This window comes from Ceratotherium simum, chromosome 2 (assembly GCF_057802395.1).
Source record: "Ceratotherium simum simum isolate JZ-2026a chromosome 2, ASM5780239v1, whole genome shotgun sequence".
NCBI classification, from domain to species: domain Eukaryota; kingdom Metazoa; phylum Chordata; class Mammalia; order Perissodactyla; family Rhinocerotidae; genus Ceratotherium; species Ceratotherium simum.
The window spans coordinates 87,602,523-87,621,300 of NC_141901.1; the positions used below are offsets into that span (position 1 = coordinate 87,602,523).

The 18,778-nt window shown below is 39.7% G+C and overlaps 1 protein-coding gene across 1 annotated transcript in view; it reads left to right on the top strand.

The window, feature by feature from the left end:
- The first annotated feature begins 448 nt into the window (after positions 1-448).
- The window catches only part of ERICH3 (glutamate rich 3), a 99,006-nt gene continuing 80,676 nt past the window's right edge, over positions 449-18,778 (top strand). Inside the window, exon 1 of the mRNA XM_004431580.3 lies at positions 449-506. Within this exon, the coding sequence (XP_004431637.2) occupies positions 484-506 (23 nt within the window). The 5' untranslated portion in view covers positions 449-483. The remainder of the gene's footprint in view (positions 507-18,778) is intronic.

Genomic DNA, 18,778 nt, shown 5'->3' on the forward strand with positions numbered 1-18,778 from the left:
GCTCCTGTTAGCTTACGCTGAGCCGCCATCCAGCCCTTCTTCCCCAGGGCCTAGCAGGAAGCACACAGCTTCAACAGGTGTGTGTGTACGCGTGTTTGTCTGTTTTCATTTTACAGGTGCCTGGGGAACCCGCGCCCCAAGCAACAGAGCAGGGGCCCAGAAAAAAGGCTGGAAGCTTCGCTTCGCTTTCAGCTTCCCCAGGCTCCGTTCCAGCAGCGCCTGGACTTTTCCAGAACCCCTGCGCTTGATTCCCTCCTCTCTTAGCAACCGGGAGGCTGTGGATACCGCCAGCGGGTGGGGGCCCGGAGGCTGCGGGAGCCCGGGAGCTCAGGGGCGGCGGCGGCCCAGCCCAGGTGCCTGGCGCACAGGCGAGCGCAGTGCGGAGCCACCCCGCGAGCGCGACGGTCGTGGCGCCGGCGTGCACGGGGCCCCACGCGCCCACCCTCCGCACCTGCCGCGGGGTCCAAAAGGGATCCTGCAAAAATGAGCTATTCTCACCCCACTGGGTAAGTGACCACTGGGGCCGTTCCACGCCGCGGCAGGTGGCGGCTCCAGCCAGCCCCTCCTCCTCCCTCCTGCTGCGGAGGGAAGGGGCGAGAGGGGGAGCGAGGGGCGGGGTGGGGGTCTGGTGAGAGGAAAGAAATAATACGGATTCTGCGTTGCAGCGAGGATGGCAGAAATCCCAGGCTTCATATCTCCTCCCTCCCCTTCCTCGCTTCTTTCACCGACGTTCGCCACTTGTGAAATTTTCACTCTGGAAGGATTAAAAAACGGATGTGAAAAACGCATACATTAAGCAGGACGTTAGCTGGGATCAAGAGCATCCTGTGGTGTGGAACAAATGTGTTTAAATGCAAAAGCAGAGGTCACGAAAATATGTGTTGGTTTGGAGATTTGGGACTGAAATAAATTCTCATTGTGGCGACTTGCATACAAAGAAGGTGTGAGTTGATTTCAAGTTGAGGGAGGTTTCCTTGTGAGGGGGGTCCCTTATTTCAGGATTGTTAATCTGCCTAATCTCAAAAGGATCATGGGGTCCTTTAAAAATATTTTGACCAGGGAAGGTGGCGTGACACAGCAAAGGAAAGAGAGATGGAAGGAGTTGTGTGCCTGTGTGTTTACACCTGATCTCCCCGTTGCTTTGGGCGGGGTGACACCTCAGAAGACATATTTTGGCAATTATTCAATCTACTGTAGAAAGTTAACATGATCATTATTGGCTCTTGCAAAAAAAAAAGAAAGGTCTTAGTCCTTTCATTGGAAGGGAGAATATCTAATGTCCTTCTGAATTAAACAATGTAATGCATATTAGATGATTTTTTATTATGATACATCTAGTAAGTAGATAATATCCTAGTTGATCTCCCAACTACTTTGAAGATGCTTTCCTTTCAAATTGAATTTATTGCACATTTTCAAGAGCAGCAAATTAGCAGAGGACAACATATTTAAGATCGTTTGGAGTTTGTGATGTCTGAAATACCACATAAGTCGTTGTGCTTCAGATTTATAGTAAAACTTAAAGATTTTATTTTTTAATGAATTCTCTGAGCATAATGACATAAAGGAAAATGTTTGAAAAAACTAAAGGCATATAAGGTATCATGTTGAAAGTGAGTTTCAGAACTTTTTGGAAATTGATGTAGCTATGACTAAACAAGCTTCTTATTTTATCTCAAATTGAATTTAGTTTAGGTACTTCAAGGCTTTGATGCTGAACTCCTGTGCAATTTTAGTTAGCTGGGGGCTGTGTGGGATGTAAATGGCACTATTTTTCTACAGCTGCTGTTTGTAGACTGTCCCCATTCGGGAAAATGAATGTGTCAGTCATGGTTGTCTTCCTATGTTTTTCAAGTTTTTGGCTAAGTTAGAATATGGTTAGACCATTTAATCATCTATTTTAAAATGTGGAAAAACCTCTAGCTGCTTATTAAATTAAGATGTCAGAAACTGAAGTGCAATTGTTCTGAAGCTCCATTAGTTCCAAGCTCATGGAAAAAAGGAAAATTTGTGATCTAGTGCAAGAGGATGCTTCATGGTACTCTTCAAGAAAGATATTAAGATGGCAACAGTAATTTTGCACTAAAATTGTAAGCTCCTGGAGGGTAGGTACCTTATCTCATTCATCTTTGTGCCCCCTGTACCTAGCACAGTGTCCCGCATAAAGTAAAGCTCAACAGATGTTTCTTGAATGAATAGTGATCCAGTCTAGAGGTGGGTGTAGAATTCACATATGAACACCATATTAGAGCTAAACATTTATCTGGTGCTTCCCATGTCTCAGGTTCTAGTCTAATGTTTTACATGGAATACCTCATTTAATCTTCCACCCATTCCATGAGGCAGGTTCTAGTCACCCTTGTTTTCATAGATAAGGAAACTGAGGACTGAGAAGTTTCTAAAGGTCTCACATGTAGGAGGGGTCAGGGCTGGAATGCAAAGAGCCTGTGGGCTTAGCCGCTACACTATATTGCCTCTCGTGCTCAACAGCTGAGATGTGTGGGAGCCCTAAATATATAGAAATTCTTACCCAGATCAGACCAACATCTGACAGGTGATGGCTGTACATAACGATATATATTTTGATATATAATTAGAAAATAATTTTGTAGTAGTGTATATATGTATATATTTTTGTTTTAGTTCATCAAAAATAAATGAAAACAATAAACATAAGTATAACAACTCTAAATGCCTTAAAATTCACTCAAGAACCAAATTATTCAAATTGCTAAAGTTTTCCCTTAATATAAGGAGTGATTATTTTTCTTGCCTACGCTACCATTTGGAAATAATAAAAGTTTCAGTAGCAAATAAAAGGTTTCATTGAAGCTGAGAAAGCTTTTCCATCATTACCGAAGCAGTTTGTACTTATTACATTTTAAGGATAAAGTGGTAATAAAGCGCAGTTGTACAATCAAACAAATTTTAAATCCCTGAAACTCCGCTGATCATAAGGGATGCCCTGATGCTTTCTCTTGCTGCTTGCTTTGGAGTTTGCTGCTTACTTAATTACAGCATGCAACACTTCACGTAAAAATTGCAAAGGGCCTGTGCTGACTTTGTTCGGCTAGAGTTTGGAGTAAATAAAAATGCTCTTAGAAATGTCTGCCAAAGATTATAATAGAGACTTTGAATCGGAGCTGCATTGTAATTTAGGGGAAGTCAACTATACAATACCATTTCTGGCCCCGCCGTCTCGAATGAAATTGTTTTAGAGTGGAAAATTTCAGTTGATAGTCCCTGTGGTTTGCTCCATCTTACCCTGAGTTGCTGTTCATTTGTGTGTGTGTGTGTTTGTGGGTTGTGCACTACTCCTAGAGGAGGATTGGGGATTTTATACCCTCGGTCATGCATGAGGATAAAATGATCGTCTCTTCTGACTCCTTCAAAAGATCACCACTGGATCCGTGTGAAGTCGGCTCCCTGTGTGACATGTGCTGGGCTCTAAGTAGAGATAGTCACACTCGTCTGTAGATTTGCTTTGAGGGCTTGGAGAAATGGGAAGCGTTATAGCTTATGACAAGATAAAAATGCAGAAGATGTTGTATGTTTGGAAACGTTGTTCCAAGGTTTAAAAGCATTTTTTGTTGTTTAGACTTAGCAATTTACACCTTTTAAATGTAAACAAGTATTTCTGTGGTGACAGAGTATACTGCAGTGTGGTATAGAGAGAATTAATGCATCCTTAGTACTCCCGGAAAACTCAGTCCTCCTTCGTCAAAGGCAGAATGGAAGCGGCTGTCAGTAAAATTGTCAATTTTTAGATAGTGGATATGTGTATCCAAAAGTGACAAAAAATTATAAACCCATCATGTCATTTATAATTGGAGTGCCCATTGCGCTTTGTCTCTGCCTCCTTTTTTTGTGATCCAATATGGTGTTTTTAATTTTTTCGAATTGAGATATTATTAACATATAACATTAAATTAGTTTCAGGCGTACAACATAGTGATTTGATATTGTACGTATTGTGAAATGATCACCATAAATATGATCTCACTTATATGTGGAATCTAAACAAACAAACAAGCAAACAAAACTCATTGACGCAGAGAAGAGATTGGTGGTTGCCAGAGTGGGGGGTGGTGAGGGGGTGAGAAAAATGGGGGAAGGTGGTCAAAAGGTACAAACTTCCAGTTAGAAAACAAGCAATTTGTAACTATGGTGGTGTTAGATGTTAACTAGACTTGCTGTGGTGTCTCTGCCTTCTTAGTTAGCAAATAAGTGCAGTACTTTGTATGGCTGTAGTAGCATTCTAGTCTGTTGCTCACCACTTACTTCTACCTTCAAAATTATCTCTGTCACACAGAATTTCAGACTTGAAGTCATTAAATATTTGAATTCAAATTGGGTAGCTTCTATTCACCGTCCTGTTAAATATTAACAACTTAACTTCAAGGAGTAAATTGTTTCTGGTTAAAAGAGGTGAATTGAATGCGCTCATTTGTCTTGACTTCCTCTCTGATAATTTTGTTACCGATTCTGCTCTTTTTTTAGTAGATATGATGTCTTCTCTTATCTTTTTAAAATAAATATGATGTCTTCTCTTATCCCTTCGATTAACAGACCTATTCACATAAGTAGATGAAAATGGAAAGAGATTTGTTATATAACAACACTCATTTCTTTGAATTCCTTCAGAATAATGTGCCAAAAAATCACATAGTGATCTATCACCAAAAAATGTTTTCGATGATCTTTCAAAGGACAGCTCAATTAGGTCCTCCTTCAATCGTGTTGAAAGCAAAGGATTGGAAACTACTTGCAGTCACATTTGTTGCAATCACATGTGTTGTATCAACAACTATACGATTATCCCTTTGTTTCTCAGATGTTTTTATAAGTCCAATGCATCCTAATAAGACACCAGATGGTGAGAGGTGTGCCTTTCTTTTGTAAAAATAGAAAGATGATTATAAAAGGGAGAGTGGGGGGATCAGCATGACTGGAAGTGCATTTCCAGGCAGATGGGTTTTAGAAGAGTACAGAGGACACTTGGTTGTCTAGAAATTGATTCCCCTAAAACTATCCTTGCCTAGGTTCCCCTAGCAGAGTCTTTGGGTATCCCCAGGGTGTGCATATCCCAGTTTATAAACTTCTGGTTTAGAGAACAGGGTGCAGTCAGATGCAGTCTACTGTAGCGTTCCACTTCCTTGCTCCAAGTCTCTGCTGAAGAAAGGCATCTTTAACTGGGAGGAAAAGTGGAGACTTCCCCAACTTATGTTGATTATTAATAAATAAGTAAAAATTTTTCAGGGAGATGAGAAAATAAAACTTCTCTGACCCAATTTCAATTCTAAAATCAGCCTCAAATAAACTGGACCTGGAGTGTTAATGTATTTTTGAGACTTTGAATTTGCAAAGATATCATTTTCAATGAAAACTTCATTTTCTGGAAGATAGTGTTAAAATAATCTTTTAAACTTCAGTTACTAATTTTGGTACAGACCAAGAGAGGCAGTATGCAGATTGAGTTATTGGATCTTTCCCTCCAATGGCTTACTTACTTCCCCACACAAATAGTTGAAAATAGTACATGCTTTGGAATGATTCCATAGATGTCTATCAGTTTAAAATAAACTGTCAAATTAGGTCGGGGTAAAATTTGTAAAAAAGAAAAAAAAAAACTGTAATTCAATGTTCTTAGTGGTTTGCAAGTCTCTGTGTCACTTTTTCCTAAACTTGAAATCCAGAAAGATATGTTATGAGTATGATTTATATTAAAAGAAAAAAGGATAAGGAGGGCCCAGCCCCATGCAAAGGGGTTAAGTCCGGTGCACTCTGCTCTGGCAGCCCAGGTTCACATCCCAGGCGCGGACCTACACCACTCATCAGGCCATGCTGTGGCGGTGACCCATATGCAAAATAGAGGAAGACTGGCAACGCATGTTAGCTCAGAGCAAATCTTCCTCACCAAAAAAAAAAAAACACAAGGAAAGAGGACAATCAATTGAGTCACATTCAAAGTAAGACCCTTGGCACTACAAAAAAAAAAAAAAGTGAACAGGCATATATTTTTATGCTTTCAATTAAAATCAACTATTTAAGGTAAATGTATTTGTATATAGTTACCTCATTAACTTAATTTTTTGTTTAAATGATCAACTACTGGTCCTGATTGCATTGAATAAGACTTGGGCAGTGCCCTCAAAGGAGAATTATTTGAATGTGTAGACACTGCATTTCGATTATTCTTTAGCTTTTTGCTTTGGCCTAGCTCTATGGTTCTCCAACTTCAGCATACAAAGAATTACTGAATAGTTTGGTTTACACAAAACCATCTGTATTGTACTTTATGGATTTGATTAATGATTTTTAAAGATATTTTTGACCATATAGTATATTTGCATCTTGTGCTGACTAAAAAAGTCAACCCAAATATAAGATAGGACTCCATTGTACCTCTGGTTTCCAGTGGAGCAGAAGCCTTTTGGTTCCTTCACTAGCCAGCTAAATCACCCTTTTCCTGCAAGAGGCCCAGTTAGGGAACACATCTTTCATTGACAACCTCATTGCTGCAAATTGTTGTATCAGAAAATATATTTGGAGTAAAGTAATTCACCAAAGAGCTTGCCTTTCTGGATTAATGCTTTTCTGGAGGAAAGAGAAAAAGATGTGACAAATTCAGTAGATGCAGCTTGAAAAACCATGCCTTACTGAGATTCTGTCGGTATTAGGATTAAAAGTTCTTTGAGAATTGTCAGATCCTTGCTTTCAAGGTGAGCCACAAGAAACGTACTTTACATGTGAAGAACATTTCTAAGTGCTGATGTGTGGATCTGGATTCCTTAACAATTCCTTGTTCTCTTGCGCGTCTCCTCTCACGCTCCCTCTTGTTCCTGTCTCCCTATCTCTCTTGTATCGTTAACTCTTTTTTGGTCTGTTGGCAAATTACTGTGAGGTGCAATTTCTTCTTCTGCTCTGGGGACTCTCATTGGAGAGCTTCATTTTCCTCTCGTCATCCATCCCAACTATCTATATGAATGTGGTGGGATCCTGAAGGTATCTGTTCCCTTTTTTGATGAATCAGCAATGATCCCCTTCTGTTTGCCAGCACAGAAAATTCAGAATCAAAGTGTAGCAGTTTGGATTTCTGTGGGCCCAGGAAAAGGTTTCTGTGCAGTCCTTTGTTTCTTCTGTCTGAATCCATGTTACATGCCCAAATTGGTCACCTTTCTGCTTATACCTGTGTTGTGGACTGAATTGGGTTCCCCCACCCCCTAATTCATATGTTGAAGTCCTAACTCCCAGGACCTCAGATGTGATTGTATTTGGAGATAGAGTCTTTAAAGAGGTAAGTAAGGTTGAACGAGGTTGGTGGAGTGGGCCCTAAACCAATGTGACTGGTGTTCACATAAGAAGTGGAGATTAGGACACAGACACGCACACACAGAGAGAAGACCATGTGAAGATACGGGGAGAAGGTAGCCATCTAGAAGCCGAAGAGAGAAGCCTGGAACAGTTCCTTCCCTCATGACCCTCAGAAGAAACCAACCCTGCTGACACCTTGATGTTGGACTTCTAGCCTCCAGAACTGTGAGACTATAAATTTGTATTGTTTAAGCCACCTGGTCTATCATACTTGGTTATGGCAGCTCTAGCAGTGAATACGACCTGTCTGCCCCTGCTGATGCTCTTCATTACTTGCTCCTGCAAAAGCTGAAGATGATCTTTGTGAGAAAGGCAGGGTCACTGAAAATAAGTGATTTAACAATATGAGTGTCATGGGAAGTGGAGATTGGAAGCCGAAAGTTCAAAAGGGAGATAAAAATCAAAGCAAACAGAAAATATGATTCAAGGACTAGTGAAGAGAGTTAGTTAAGATAATAAGTCAATGATCTCCACTGGTAAGTATTAAACTTTTCTTTTGTTAAGTCTGGTTAGTAATCAAATTACTCCCTACGTCTCAATGTCTGACACTAGTTGGGATAGAAAATTGAACATTTTAAGCTGGTGATCCATTTTTCTGTGACTGCTATTATTTTCTTATAATAGTAATAATCATTTATAAATTAATGAAAATTCTTCAGGCAAAATATTGAAGCAAGGGAACAAACAGCAGGGAACTAAACAGACAATATAAATTGCACATAGTAGTTATGAAACAGCATTAAAAACTAAGGATTTTAAATTGAATTGAATCATAGTGTTTTATAGTAGCAGTTAATTTGGCATTCTCTATATGCCATGGATTATAATATTTCATATTTGTGAATATAATGTGGCTCTCATATTAAGAAGTTGTTGCTCTTCATAGCTTGCTCCAAGATATTTACAGTAATATTGTTTCTGTTGTTTAGATTCAAATAAAAATAATCTCCTGTAAATTAAAATAATAGACTTAGAAGGGATCACAAATCTCTTGGTACTAAAGATACAAGTGGTTTTTTAGTTTCTTCTTTGTACTTATCTTGTATTTTGAAAATTTCTACTTTGAGCAAAAAAATACAAAGAGGAAAATAAAACTTTCTTGAAATCCTGCCATCCATAAATAATCAGAGTTAGCATTTTTGTCATTTTCTTTCTTCTCTATTTTCCTGTGGATTATTCCTATTTTTAAGCTATAGTGTTTGAAAAGCCGTTTCTAAGACTACTGTTTTCTTTTTTTTTAATGTTTTTTTTTAGGTGGGACAAGCAGTCAAGGAAGAGGTTTTTTTTTTTTTTTTGAGGAAGATTGGCCCTGCGCTACCGTCTGTCGCCAATCTTCCTCTGTTGTACATAACAACTATGTACTTCCTAGCCCCAGTACATAGTTGTATATCATAGTTGCAGAGTTGTAGCTCTTCTTTATGGGACGCCACCTCACCACAGCCTGATGAGTAGTGAGTAGGTCCGCCCCCAGGATCTGAACAGGCGAACTCTGGGCCGCCGAAGCGGAGCATGCGAACTTAACCACTACACCACCAGGCCAGCCCCTAAGACTACTGTTTTTAAAATCACACCAGCCAGCACCATGCTTCCCTCATGGCATTCCAGTTGTCTTCATATTTCCCTTATAAACTGCAAACTCTTTGAGGGTACAAGCCACACCTCTCTACATATTTTGCTTCTCCATGTACCCCCCGGACTGTGCCCTGACCTTAGCCTAATAATTGCGGACATGTGTCTCCCATCTTAGTGAACGCTTATGATAAGTCCCAAGAGTACATTCGCTCATTCATTCAATTAATATTTGCTGAGTGCCTGCTATGTGCTAGTCGCTAAGCTACCATGTTAAGCACTTACTTTGTTCCAGAAATTCGTTTGAGTTCTTGAAAAAGTCTGAATAGTGAGTTTTTAAAAAAGGTTTCAAAAGTCACTGACCTTCATTGAGCTTTGCTGTCTTTGGGCAGCAGGGTGATTGTATTAGTTGGGAATGTGTTCAACTGCAAGTGATGGAAAACCAAACAAATAGTGGCTTAAGCCATGACAATATTTATTATTTATTTCACAAGTAATCTGGAGGTAGGTGATTCTATTTTTTTGTAATATCAGGACTTGGGTCCTTATCTCTACAATTTGCTTGGTCTTTTCCTTATGGTAGCAAGATGACTACCCTAGATTCAGGCATTCTATCTTTATAAAAGCATCCCAAACAGAAAGGAAAAAGACAGATGAAAAAAGGACTTTTTTGTCAGGGAGAAAAACATTTCCAGAACTTTCCAGCAGACTTTCCTTTATATCTCCTTGACCGGAACTGCATCAGTGGACATACCTAGCTACAAGGGAGAGAGGGAAAGAGTGTATTTGAATTTTTCAACTTCTGTGGGAGATAGGTGAGGGAGAAGGGTTTGGGAATGGCTTCTGGTAGCCAGTCAACAGTGTCCAGCGTAGTGCTCTCTGGTGATTAGCTGTCTGGCTCTGGACTTAGATAGTTTGAGTTCAGATTTGCTGCATAGCTGCTGGGTGACCCTAAGCAAATTCTGTATAATCTCTCTGATTCTTGTGTTTTTCATCTTTGTGGAAGTATGTCTGCTTTGTAGGTTGTTCAGAGGATTAAATGAGATACTTAAAGACATTGAGCACAGGGCATGGCCTGTAATGAGTGTTAATATGCTAACTTGGTGCCTAGTAGCCTAGGTACTAATGGTACATGTGTAAGCCCAGATTTCTGTATGAGAACTTCCATACCTAAGTCCTGAGCTGGATGCAGATTTGGATAAATTGGATGAAGCATCCTGGAGAAATTGATTTTGGGGAAGAGTTTTGAAGGAGAGGAGAAACATAAAATAATGTATCTGAAAACATTTAAAGTAAAATGTACGCTCTCAAAACATAGGATTATAATTACAAACATCATTTCCAGAGCAATAGTGGCCCATTGTGACTTTGAATAAGTGAGAGAAGACAACATTAATTTGTTTACTATTTTGTTTATTATTTGTTTAAACAAATAAACATTGCTTATTTAGTTGGCATGTTCTGAGGAGCAGACAAGGATGCTATAAAACCAAGAGAAAGCTGGCCTGGCCTGAGAAGTCAGTACCTCAAATTCGGTTTTGTCTTTAAGTGGAACTTAAATGTCTTTAAGTGGTACTTAAACAGAAATGTCCCTTGCTCATGTTTTGGAACCTCAGATGCAGAACTAAGTGTACACACTAGGGCTTTTCTTTTTTAACTGAAAGATCTTTGCCTTCAATTCTAAGTCATAAATTAATTTCAGATTTATTTCTGTTCATCTCCTGAACCTTTATAAAAGTGAGTTTGAATATTTCTTCCCCTTGAAATCAGTAGTTTGGAATCTCTCTCTCGAACTGCCAGCAAATGATTATTTCACCACATAGGGATGATGTGGGGTTTATAAATGGTTATAGGGATTTATAAATGGTTATCACTGTTAAATTCTGCTTTCCTACAAATTTTTCTTTTCTCTCAGTCAAACATGAGGTTAGAGCTTTGACCCAGGCTGGAATCTTCTAGAAAAGGAAGTGGGTTTAGGGAGTGGGCAAGGCTGACCTCAGGCTGAAGTCTTTGAAGGGGGTTATTGAGATTCCACTCCTCGGTGAGGAGATTGGCTCAGGGAAGAAAAAAAAGGAAAGTCTGAAGTTTGAGGGCCAAATGCAAGAGTGTGGAGCAGGAACCAGATCCCAAAGTCCCATGACAAGGAGCAAAGAAGCTGGGAGACGGGGCCCGAGGCAATCTAGGAACCGTAGTGGGGAGTGTGCACACAGGGTAGAGCATTTCAGAGGAGGCACAAACACGGGTTTGAAGTGTCTGAAGGATTGAAACTGTCTGAAAATCGTCTTTCTTATTTTGTTGTGTTCTTCTAAATGAAAAAGAATGACATTCCAAAAGGAAAATCGATGTTTCATAAAAAAATTATGAGCTAAGTGTGCTGTAACTAATTTCTCTGTGCCTCACTTTCCTCTTTTGAAAAATGGAGCCAATAAATACCTTTTTTTGCAAGAATATTGGCACGTATTAGGGTCTCAATGAATGGCAGCTGCTGTGTAGTTATTTTGATCTTTGTGCAAAGCATATGTTGCTTGTCTTTTTAAATTTTTTCCCTCATTTTATTTTTCCAGTTTTATTGAGATATAATTGACAAATAACACTAAGTTTAAAGTGTACAATGTGATGATTTTATATGTGTGCATATTATGAAATGATTACTACAATAAGGTTAGTTAACATATCCTAAGTCCTTAGGATTTAATTCTTAAAGTATATCAACCAAAAATACATAAAACATACAACTCAAAATAAGCAGAGATACGCAAAACCAATTGGGAGGGAAGACAAGGAACGTATTTCCAGTCCATAAATCACTTCATTGTTTAGTCAAGCTAATTTATTTTAAATGGTAACCTGTTCTTAAATTCATGAATTTTTACAAAGAAAATTAGCACTCACCCATCTATTCATAATCCAAAAAATAAGGTTGCCCCTTTAAAGAAACCATGATCTGGAGAACTGGGAAGTCTAATAAGAATGGAAACTCTGACCAGAGCATTTGTACTTCTCCAGCATACTTATTCTTCTCTAATTTGAGAATTCAGGACAAACTCAGGAAGCTGCATCATTACTTTGACATTGACAAATGGTAAAAGGATTGGTGAAAATATTATGGGTATTTTTTTTAATGATCGATCATTTAAAATTTAGTCGACCTCTTTAACCTTAGACCAGATGTCCTGACTAGTTTAAATCTCACTCCTGCACATCAGAATTACATTTTACGAGAATGAGAAGATTTTCAAAGAGGTTGATTATGTTACCCTTCCCCACCTAACACACACAGGCAATTTTATTGGTGTTGATCTCTTTGGTGGCTGTGTTTTGTTTAAATTTTAAGTGGGCTCTTTGTATCTATAAGAGATTGTATTCTAAGATCAAGTGTAAATAAGGAGTGATCAGATTTCCAAACCAACACAGCCCTCTAAGCCTATTTGACATATAATGGGTAACTGACTTCATTGACAGTGTAATAACACTATTAGAACTTGACTCCCTTTTGTTGTACTAATTCTGTGGTAAATAACTAACAAGTTTCAACTTGAGTACCAGGAATTTGTGATCTCTCTCTCCAGGACATTTTGTGTATGTTGTTCCGTCCTCTTAGCAGCAGTCTGGACAGAACCTCTGCTCCCATCATCACCCATCCATGTTTTACTCTCTCCCTCAACACTTGACTTGTCATTCGGGACCCAGTTCAGATTTCAGTTCTTCTGGGATACCCTTTCTGTGTGGGCATAGTTCATTTATTTGTGAAATGGGATGAAAACCTGACATATAGGATGTTTTGAAGATTAAATGAGATCATGTGTGCTGGGCACAATAAACGGCAGCTGTTATGATTGTAGCACACCAGACTGTCCTGCCCTTGTTTCCTTGTTGGATGGTAAGTACATTGAGGGCAGGGGCTGTGCTTATACAGCTTTGTAAACTTACAACAGCAGAGGGCCTGTTACCTGGCAAGTACTCTGTATTTTGTTTCACAAAATAATTGTATCAATCTCCTTCATGTCTGGCAGCAGGTGTGCTGACCACCCCCTTCTCAGTTTTATCCTCTGGCCTTTGAAACACAGTGGGTTCCTCCATGCTTCCCATGGGAGCTCTGGAAGTGTGTATGTGTGTGCATGTGTGTGCATGCAATGAGGGTGAAAACAAGAGCTCCACCTATAGCAGAAGGAGAGTCTGGCAGGAGGACAGAGTAAAGATAGAGACCATGGTGCTCTCTCATCCCTGGGCCTTTGTATGTGATAACCCCTCTTCCTAGAACAATCCTGATGTAAGTTCCCTCACCTCCCCCTCACATGGCTTGACACTTACTAGGTTTCCTTCTACTGGCTCAGATTTCACTTCATTCCTGATTTTTTTATTTGTCCCCCTACTCTCAAGTCTCCTTGTTGTACCTCCTCTGTGATCCCAAAGCATGGTGTGTTTACCCTTTTCAGAGCATGAGTAAATGTATATGTGACTGATTTAAGATGAAGCATTGCTAAACACTACAGCAACTAATGGTGCTGCACGCTGTACGAAGTGCTTGATTGCATCTTATTTGATCCTTAACAGAAGCTCTATGGGTGAGGCAATGTTATTTCCCCCCTTTTACAGATGAGGAAACTGACGATAACAGTGATTAAACAACTTGTTGAAACTCATAGAGTAAAAGTGGCAATAAAAGACTTAAATTAGATCTTTCTGATTCCAGAGGGTGGAGGTAAGTGGACAACTCAGTGGTTTACACGGTCTCGAAAAGGATTAGAAACAGCATGACTTTTTTGAAAGAACCAACTGTTGTGCAACTATCTTAAACTTTGGTGAACATAAATGACAGGCATTTAACAGAAATTATTTAGTATAATTTTAATTTTTTTCTCATATGATGTACTCAATGACACATTTGGAAAACACAACACCATTTTTTGCCAAGTGCACAGCTGCTGGTAGGACCTACCCATTAGGAATTTGTTGATTGTTCATTGATAGGTCAGCCTCATGCCTAGAGTTGTCTACATGGTTATCACTGGCCCAGCAGAAGGGCTGAATATTAAACGTGAAGATAAAACTGGTTTTGGGAAATAGGAGCATCTGGAAGCACATAGTATCAAAGGTCAAACTTCTTGTAGTAAATTTGAATTTTGTTCAGAAGTAGTTTGAATGAGAGTTGCCACGGAAATTTTCAGATTGGATTATGAGAAGGGAAAAAAGGGGGCTTCTCAAATGTAAATTGGCTATGACATCAAGGAGTGGCAATACTTGTACTACTTGGTGACATTTTGTATCCTAACTTTAATTATTGTGGTAAAGCAAATAGAATCTTTATGAAATAGAGAAGATAAGTACCTCCATCTTGGATTTCAGAAAGCATTCTCTGCTCCCCAAGTCACCTCTTTGACTTGAGTTTCTGATTCCTGATTCATAATCAGAGCTTATGCCCTAGAATTAAGCGTTTGATTCTGTCAGAATATAAATATCCCTGCAAGAGAGAATGCTTTGCTCTGATTGACACAGAGATGCACCACCCAGATCCCCCTTCTAGGAAGGACTTGCCACCCATGTGTGGAGATGTGGTCTGTAGATCTTCCAGCTGTCAGCACCTTCAAGGTCTGCCTTAGCTCCCGAGTACCACCTTGTCCAAGGTCACGCCCTTCCTGGACAGCCCTCATTGGTGACTGAGCATGGAGGGTTATAAAGGCTCGGCCATTTCAGATGTGCTGGACAACTCTGAGGAGCAATACGTGCTGTCGAGTTCGCTGCCAGGTTGGTCAAGGCTGTGCTTGGTCTGTGTGCAGTTTGACTTCTCCCCTGCTCAATCCTGCTTCCACTTTCTTCCTTTCACAGATGTTGGTCCCTAATGAACATCTTGCACCTAAACTGCATTTCAGCATGTGTACTGAACAATTCTGACAATTGCTTTCTCGAGAGTAGCTGAATATGGAAAAAGAGGCCGAGGAGGCAGGGGCAAGAGGAAGAAGAATCTGATGATGCCAGCTGGTACTATGTGCAGAAGGATTGTCGTTTAGGAGTGAGAAAGGACACAGGAAAGGAAGGTTGGGTGTGTGCAGAGCAATCTTTACGTACTTATTAATTTTGCATAAGCCATCTCTGGATATCAGAATACATAAGTGGAATAACATGGAGGTTTTTCAGATCCTCTCCAAAAGACTGCAATTTTCTGACTTGTTTACTCAAAATGCATCTTGACAACTAGATAAGAATTTGAGTATCTACAAAGGGAACAATATTTGTTTATTTGTACATTCAAAAAATATGTTCTAGGCATTGTTTTGTGTAACTGGAATACTAGGCCCTAGTGAACAGGACAAAGCTAATATTCTCATGGAGTTTATAATATAGAGAAACGATAATTAAGGAACCAGGCTTTCTAACTTCAAAAAGATAGTGCTCACACTTATATGAGCCTCTCCCTAAGAGGATAATGATTAACGAATTTTTGAGGAACAAATAAGGAGTAATAGATTTTAAGCATAACCTCCACAAGGAAGGTTTTTCTGCCGATGGGGGAGATTAAATATGGGAAGAAATGACTCATGCTGAAAATCTTTAAGAAGTAGTTGGTTTTACCAGCATAGTATTATTTCAGTTCAGGTTTAATTGATGATGGGGGCGGGAGGCATACACTCAATGATAACTTCCTACATTCATTGAGCATTGACTATGTGCTAGGTAAATTGCTAAGTGCTTTATACATATTGACTCATTTTTTTCTTTTTGCTGAGAAAGATTAGCCCTGAGCTAACATCTGTGCCAATCTTCCTCCACTTTGTATATGGGATGCCGCCATAGCATGGCTTGATGAGCGGTGTGTAGGTCTGGGCCCAGGATCTGAACCTGCAAACCCCGGGTCGCTGAAGCAGAGCACGCAAACTTAACCACTATGCCACTGGGCCAACCCCCATATGGACTCGTTTAATGCCCTAAATGACTTTCTGAAATAGCACTGTTACTATTCCTGTTTTCAGAGGAAGATATAGGGTGCAGGGACATTAAGTACCTTGCCCCTGGTTGCTAATCTAGTTAAGATTCAAACTCAAAGAATTGGACTTGAGGGATCAAACTCTCAACTGCCATACTCTGCCTCCTCAAGACACAGCCAGCAGATTTTGGTGTTAAAAGGAGTGTTAGAATGATCTAGTCATGCCATTTTCCTCCTTAAAACCATCCACTGCTGTCACAAAACCATCCAGTCCCAGGAGCATTGGGCAGACCATCTTACAGGCCACTCCTTTGATTTTTAAACAATTTTCCTTTTACTGAGCCCAAATCTCCTCCCTGTAATTTCACTCCTCGTTTGTGATGATCCTGCCTTCTTAGCGTCTTTCTTGGGTCACCCATTCACTTATCTGACCCCTACATGTCTTTCCTTTTCCAGGCTGAGCTCTATGGGACCACTGACTGTACCTCATAGAACACAGTCCAGTTTAGTGGTTAAAGCAGAACAGTACCTGATTTGAATCCTGGATCTGCCTTTAACTAGTTGTGAGCTAGTTATCTAACCGCTCTACACGTCAGTTCACTCATCTGTGAAGAGAGAGGATAATAGTACTTTGTAGGGTTGTTTTTTTTTTTTTTTTTGTAAGGAAGATCAGCCCTGAGCTAACATCCATGCTAATCCTCCTCTTTTTGCTGAGGAAGACTGGCCCTGAGCTAACATCTATTGCCAGTCCTCCTCCTCTTTTTCTCCCCAAAGCCCCAGTAGATAGTTGTATGTCATAGTTGCACATCCTTCTAGTTGCTGTGTGTGGAACGCCGCCTCAGCATGGCCGGACAAGTGGTGCGTCAGTGCGCACCCGGGATCCGAACCCGGGCCGCCAGTAGCGGAGAGTGCGCACTTAACCACTAAGCCATGGGGCCGGCCCCTGTAGGGTTGTTTTGAGAATTAAAATATATAGTGCATGTTATATACAGTGTTTACTGTGTGCACTATGAAAAAATTGTGATCAATAAATACTAGTGGTGAAAATTATTGGTTTCTAGAACTTTCTCTCCTGTCACCTTTCCTCCAAACAACCTCATTATCTCCCCTAGTTTGGATACTATTTTTCTAATGATGCACATGTTTTTAAGTGGCCATAATTTTTTTTTTCTGTTCAAAGACGTAAAATTCTTAAGTCTCTAGAGAAGAGCTTAGGAGGCTCAAACTGCATCTGATAGGGAACTGGTCAACCTTAGTGGGTCCCAGGCCTGCTGACACCCCAGGCACTGTTTTCCTATTGCCTCATCTGTGAACACTGCAAAACTCGCTTGCCAGCAGTCAACACAGTTGGAGACTAGTTTTGTTTTTACTAGTCACTTCAAACGATCACATTAGGGCTATAAATAAAATAATATTATGGTTTTCATCTGGCTGCGTCATTAGAATAAGCTGAGAGAAATTGTAAATCAATATTTAGCATAATTGCTGAGATCTGGCGGGTTTGGATGCAAATAGAAAAGAATGAAGAATGTAATATAAAATCATTTGTATAATATCAGTTCAATCACCCTCTATAAAGTGGCAGGCAGCAGAGCCTCATGGTCTGATTTTAGTTGGCAAACAGTTCTCTTATCAAGAGTTGGAAAATAATTGACCTTTATGTCAATTGCTCTTCAGTATTGGTCTTCAAGTTTTCTCAAAAGGTTTTTTTTTTCTTCTTCCCTGGGAACTTTTTCTTCTAAAGCAATGTTGTAGCACCCTGCAAAGGCACTTATTTGACAAAAACAAGACAACAAACTAACATTGTCAGCCACGATCATCCACACTGAGCACTCTGCGTTTTTAAAAAAGCCGGAATAGGTATAGCACGCTTTTGAACCTATTTTGTTATAGACTCTTTTCAGTTATCCTGAAGCAGAAGAAAGTTTATGATCCTTACCCATGGATTTTTTGAAAGAATATGTGTTGAGGAATTTGACCAATATGCTTTGTTTCCATTAACTGATTTATTCATCCATTCAACAAATATTGGCTGGGGGTTTACTGTGGGCATAGTGCCATACTACGGCTTGTAAGAGGGAGACGGAGGAATCTTATATGAATCTAAAGCGAGGGATTAAACATGCTTGAAAGAAATTCTGGTGGAAGGTAGTGAGACAGGGACCCTAGAAAAGGGATAGGTACAATTCTGTGGGAATTCCTGTGACATTCTGGCATCTTCTTTTTAAGCCCTTTGATCTGAGTTTACGATGAACCATGCCTACTTTTAGAGCCTCAGTTTCCTGAATATAAAATGAGGGAGTTGGCTAGACCTCATGTGGTCATTTCCACATATGAATTTCTATAATCCAATGATATAGCAGCTCCAGGTAAAGACATTTCCAGAGCAGTCAACTTAGATCATCCACTTCAGGAAGGAGTCACAGCATTTTGCCTCATGGTGATCATTATAAACGGAAGAAGATTGAAGTCTCCAGGGTCATGCATCTTGTAAGGGGTAGAATTAGAATTTGACCTCAAGCCTTCTGGCTCCAAATCCCATCCTTTTTTTATCTCATCAAATTTATTTTGGGCAGGAAGTGTTTGATATAGATTTATTTGCCTTAAGTAATTACAGGAAAATCATTGCACCTCTCAAGAGTTAAGGTGTCTGGTCACATATTTCCTAAATTTCTCACTCCTAAATAACAGACATACAATTTTTAGTGATGGAAGGCTAAATATTTTAATTTTTAAAAATTTTTCTGGTTATTTTGCTGCTTTCAGATATTTTGAGGGGGAAGTTGTTTCAATTTAGATTTTATTAATTTCTTTGCTAAGAGTCTTGCTGAGATTCAAAGTTTTAGACTTGGTTGGGTGGCTTGAGTGTGATGACTTTCTTCATAGAACTGGAACTCAGTGGATTCTTGCAAA